The 4,175-nt window shown below is 40.7% G+C and overlaps 1 protein-coding gene across 1 annotated transcript in view; it reads left to right on the plus strand.

The window, feature by feature from the left end:
• LOC101852541 (protein disulfide-isomerase like 2-1) overlaps nt 1-4,175 on the plus strand; it is a 39,743-nt gene that overhangs the window by 28,538 nt on the left and 7,030 nt on the right. Inside the window, exons 7-10 of the mRNA XM_005095595.2 lie at nt 405-471; nt 1,467-1,559; nt 2,120-2,197; nt 3,708-3,766. Of these exons, the coding sequence (XP_005095652.1) occupies nt 405-471; nt 1,467-1,559; nt 2,120-2,197; nt 3,708-3,766 (297 nt within the window). The remainder of the gene's footprint in view (nt 1-404; nt 472-1,466; nt 1,560-2,119; nt 2,198-3,707; nt 3,767-4,175) is intronic.

The following is a 4,175-nucleotide window of genomic DNA, read 5'->3' on the forward strand; positions in this document are numbered from 1 at the left end:
ACTTTGCACTCTGTGGGGGATACACGTAGTCAGTAGTGACGTCATTCGTGAAAGCGAATGGGTTGGTCTGGTCGAAAGTATAACTTGTGTATATGTATGTATGTATGTATGTGTGTGTGTGTGTGTGTGTGTGTGTGTGTGTGAGTGTATGTGTGTGTGTGTGTGTGGGTCTGTATGTCTGTATGTGTTAGTATGTATGTGTTTGTACGAATGTGTGCGAAATGGACAAATAGATAGGAGAGAGAAAGAGTTATAGAGCGAGAGAAAGAGAGAGAGAGAGAGAGAGAGAGAGAGAGAGAGAGAGAGAGAGAGAGAGAGAGTGAGTGACAGGCAGACAGACAGACAGACAGACAGACACACAGACTGAAAGAGCTTGCTTGTGAACAGAGCATTTCTTTTATCAGGTTCAAAAGTCGAGAGACTCCAGTACTGATGTGGTTCCAAGCAGACGAGAAAGACACCCCAAAACGAGTAAGTCTTGCTTTAGGGACTATCAGACAAATAGGATTAGGAATTCTGAGTGTGTCATGCCAGTATCAGAGTCGATATTGTTATATCAGGGCTCACTATTAATCCATATTAATTATACTTGACTACGGTTTGGGTGGAAATGGTTGAAATTACTACTGAAGTGTTCTTGAACTCGCAGCTTTTTTTGACAGTTGTCAAGTTTTGACACCAATTGGCTAAATTCTAACAGAAATGGATGGCAAATTGAGATGTCTGGTCTCTCGAAAAACATTGTGGTATTTATACTTTGCGCCCTGTGTGTTGTATAGGTGTAACGCCCATTTCAAAACCGTAATACTATTAAAAAGAGCAGGGCCTCTGAATTTAACTTTTGTTTGTGGATTTCCCCCCCCCCAAAATGTAATTGTTGTTGTTGTTGCCGTTGTTCTTTATGCTGATGGAATCATTTTGCTGCTACTGGTTCCTTCTTTTCTTTGCAAGAATTGTTTTTGGTTTTCGAATGTGTTTTACTTATAATGAAAGCTTGCGTTATAGTATTTAGTTGTTTTTTTTTTTCTTTTTGGTTGTCTTTCGATATTTCAATTTTTCTTGGATAATTTCTTCTTTGTGCTTCATTAATATTGTTGTCATTGTTGTTTCTGTTGCTATTATTGTTATTTGAATGCGTGTGTGTGTGTGTGTGTGTGTGTGTGTGTGTGTGTGTGTGTGTGTTTGTGAGTATGTGTTTGTGTGTGTGTGTTTGTGTGCATGTGTTTGTGTGTGTGTGTGTGTGTGTGTACGTTCTAATTTGTGTATGTGTGTGTGTGTGTGGGTGTATGTGTGTGTGTTTGTGTGTTTGTGTTGGTAAGTGGCTGGGGAGAGGGAGAGGGGAAGGGTACAGGGAAGGGGGACAGGTGAGTGGGAGATGCAGAAGTTGACGTTTTTACTAAACACGATTTAAACCCTATTTTTGCACTTTTAACCTTCTCATTTCAACTCCCATCCGGAATCCCCAGTTTGGAGGCGTCCTTTCCGCAGAGCTCATCACCATGTTTGTGAACGAGAGAACCGGACTAAACCGAGACACAGAGGGGGGAATTCTCCAAGAGGTAAAACCCGAATTCACAAACAAACAGGTTGACCTTAAGACAGAGCCCCTGTCACACTTTCCTGTAATATAGTTTACGCCCACCTCAGTACTATCGTTTGTCTGTTTCGTTGTATAGATTCCAGTATACTGACGTGTGTACGTGGGCTTTTTATAATATCTCCAACCACTGGAAATCAAACTTCTGCGTTTCGGTATAAGTATTTGAGTATAAGCATTTAGTACAAATGACGGCAAACAAATCGACATAGACATACAGACAATAGATAAATAGATAGATAGATAGATAGATAGATAGATAGATAGATAGATAGATAAATAGATAGATATATAGATAGATAGACAAACAGTCAGACAGACATAATGAGTGACAGACAGACAGACAGAATGAGTGACGCACGGACAGACAGACAGACAGACAGACAGACAGTTAGACAGACAGACAGACAGACAGACAGACAGACAGACAAACAGAATGAGTGACAGACAGACAGACAGACAAACAGTATGATTGACAGACAGACAGACAGACACTGACTGACAGTTTTTATTTATGAGCAGGCTGGCAGGATACCTGCTGCAGACAAACTGCTCAACCAGTACATTGAGGATGTCGTTGACCACGTTGATGAGCGTTTGGTGAGTTTAATCATCGTCGTCGTCATCCTTCTACTCCTTCTCCTCGTTGTCCTCTACATCTTCCTCGCCACCCTCCTCGTTGTTCTCCTCCTTCTCCTCCTCCTCTTCATTATCATTTCGATCTCATCATCATCATCATCATCATCATCATCATCATCATCATCATCATCATCATCATCATCATCATCATCATCATCATCATCATCATCATCATCATCATCATCGTTGTTTGGAAAGCAGAAAAGGAGGGAGTCTTGTATGAATTTCAGGCAAAATAACATAACAATATAAACTGTTTAAAATTTGTTTAATGGCTCAACGTTTCGCCTCAGGAGCAACTAAGAGAAAAGCTAAATGAACGCTGTATACTAGCAGGGACATGGGCCTAACGAACAACGTATTAAGTACTCTTAAGAGTACGTGTGGTTCCAGGCTAGACGGAAGTGACTAAAAGGGAGCCAGGCCAAGGGGCTAATTATAAAAAAAATTGATGCTAGTCTAGCAGGAGTATCAATTTTATTTCTACGAGAGGCTGACAGGAAGTTCTCTTCCTCTATCTCCTCCTCCTCCTCCTCCTCCTCCTCCTCCTCCTCCTCCTCCTCCTCCTCCTCCTCCTCCTCCTCCTCCTCCTCCTCTTCCTCCTCCTCCTCCCCCTCCTCTTCCTCGTCCTCTTTCTCCACCTCCTCCTCCTCCTCCACATCATCATCATCATCATCATCATCATCATCATCATCATCATCGTCAACATCATCATCATCATCAGCAGCAGCAGCAGCAGCAGCAGCAGCATCTCGTTCTCCTTTATCTTCTCCTTCTCCTCCTCCTCGTTCTCGTCCTCCTTCTTTTCCTCCTCTCCTTCTTCTCCTTCCTCCTCCTCCTCCTTCTCTTCCCCTTCCCCTTCCTCTTCCTCCTCCTCCTCCTCCTCCTCCTCCTCCTCCTCCTCATCATCATCATCATAATCATCATCATCATTGTCATCATCATTTTTGTTCATTAGTAAAATTAAAAACAATTTTCTTGCCATATAATTACTTGTCATTTCTAATGATGAATAGACTGCAGGGTGTTGAAGTCTGGCCAGAAGTAAAGAAGGTCACAATCGGTCCTTTTGTCAAAAATAAAATACAACGCAGCATGTAAATTTGTTTACTCTCAATGATTGCCATGTTGCCATCAATGACCCCAGAATATAAGATTCGGTGAACAAATGAAAACACATATATCATGAATGAAATTCAGAAGTAACAAAACAAACCCCCCAAAAATAGAGAGTGTAAAATGGAAAAAAAGCAACAACAAAAAAAACAACAAAAAACAGTGTTAGCATAATAATTTGAATCAATGCAATTGAATTGCAATGAACTATATTTCTTACTTCTACTACAGCCGTTAGTTTGTTGATTGGTGTGTATTTTCGGAATATTTTTGGGACCACACCCTTAAACAAACTCGAATAACAGGGTTTACGTTACTCCAACTACAAACCGTATGGCATCTTTCTTTACCACAGGTATCTTTGTCTTCGGCTCTCACAGCGCTGAAACCTAGTCTGGAAGAATACGAAAATGAGTGAGTAGACTTTTCAAATCTCACATTTTCAGATTGGAGACGATGTGTGTTTGTGTGTATATGTTTGTGTGTGTGTGTTTGTGTGTGTGTGTGTGTGTGTGTGTGTGTGTGTGTGTGTGTGTGTGTGTGTATGTATGTGTGTGAGGGTGTGTGTGTGACTAAGTGTATGCTTATATATTTGTGAATATGAGTGTGGTTGCATGGTTGCTGGATGAATGAAAAAGAAAGGACGTTCATTACTACTTTTATTTGTCTTCAGATATCAAATCTCTATGACCTATGCGCATATTATGTCCTATGCATGCATATGTATTTTCGTAAATTACCATGTGTCAGCATGTGCTAGTCTCTCAGAGGAATAGGTTAATGTCTTTACTTTTTAGAAATCTAATATATGTATGTATGTATA

The sequence above is a fragment of the Aplysia californica genome, unplaced genomic scaffold (assembly GCF_000002075.1).
Source record: "Aplysia californica isolate F4 #8 unplaced genomic scaffold, AplCal3.0 scaffold00108, whole genome shotgun sequence".
In the NCBI taxonomy this organism is placed as follows: Eukaryota; Metazoa; Mollusca; class Gastropoda; order Aplysiida; family Aplysiidae; genus Aplysia; species Aplysia californica.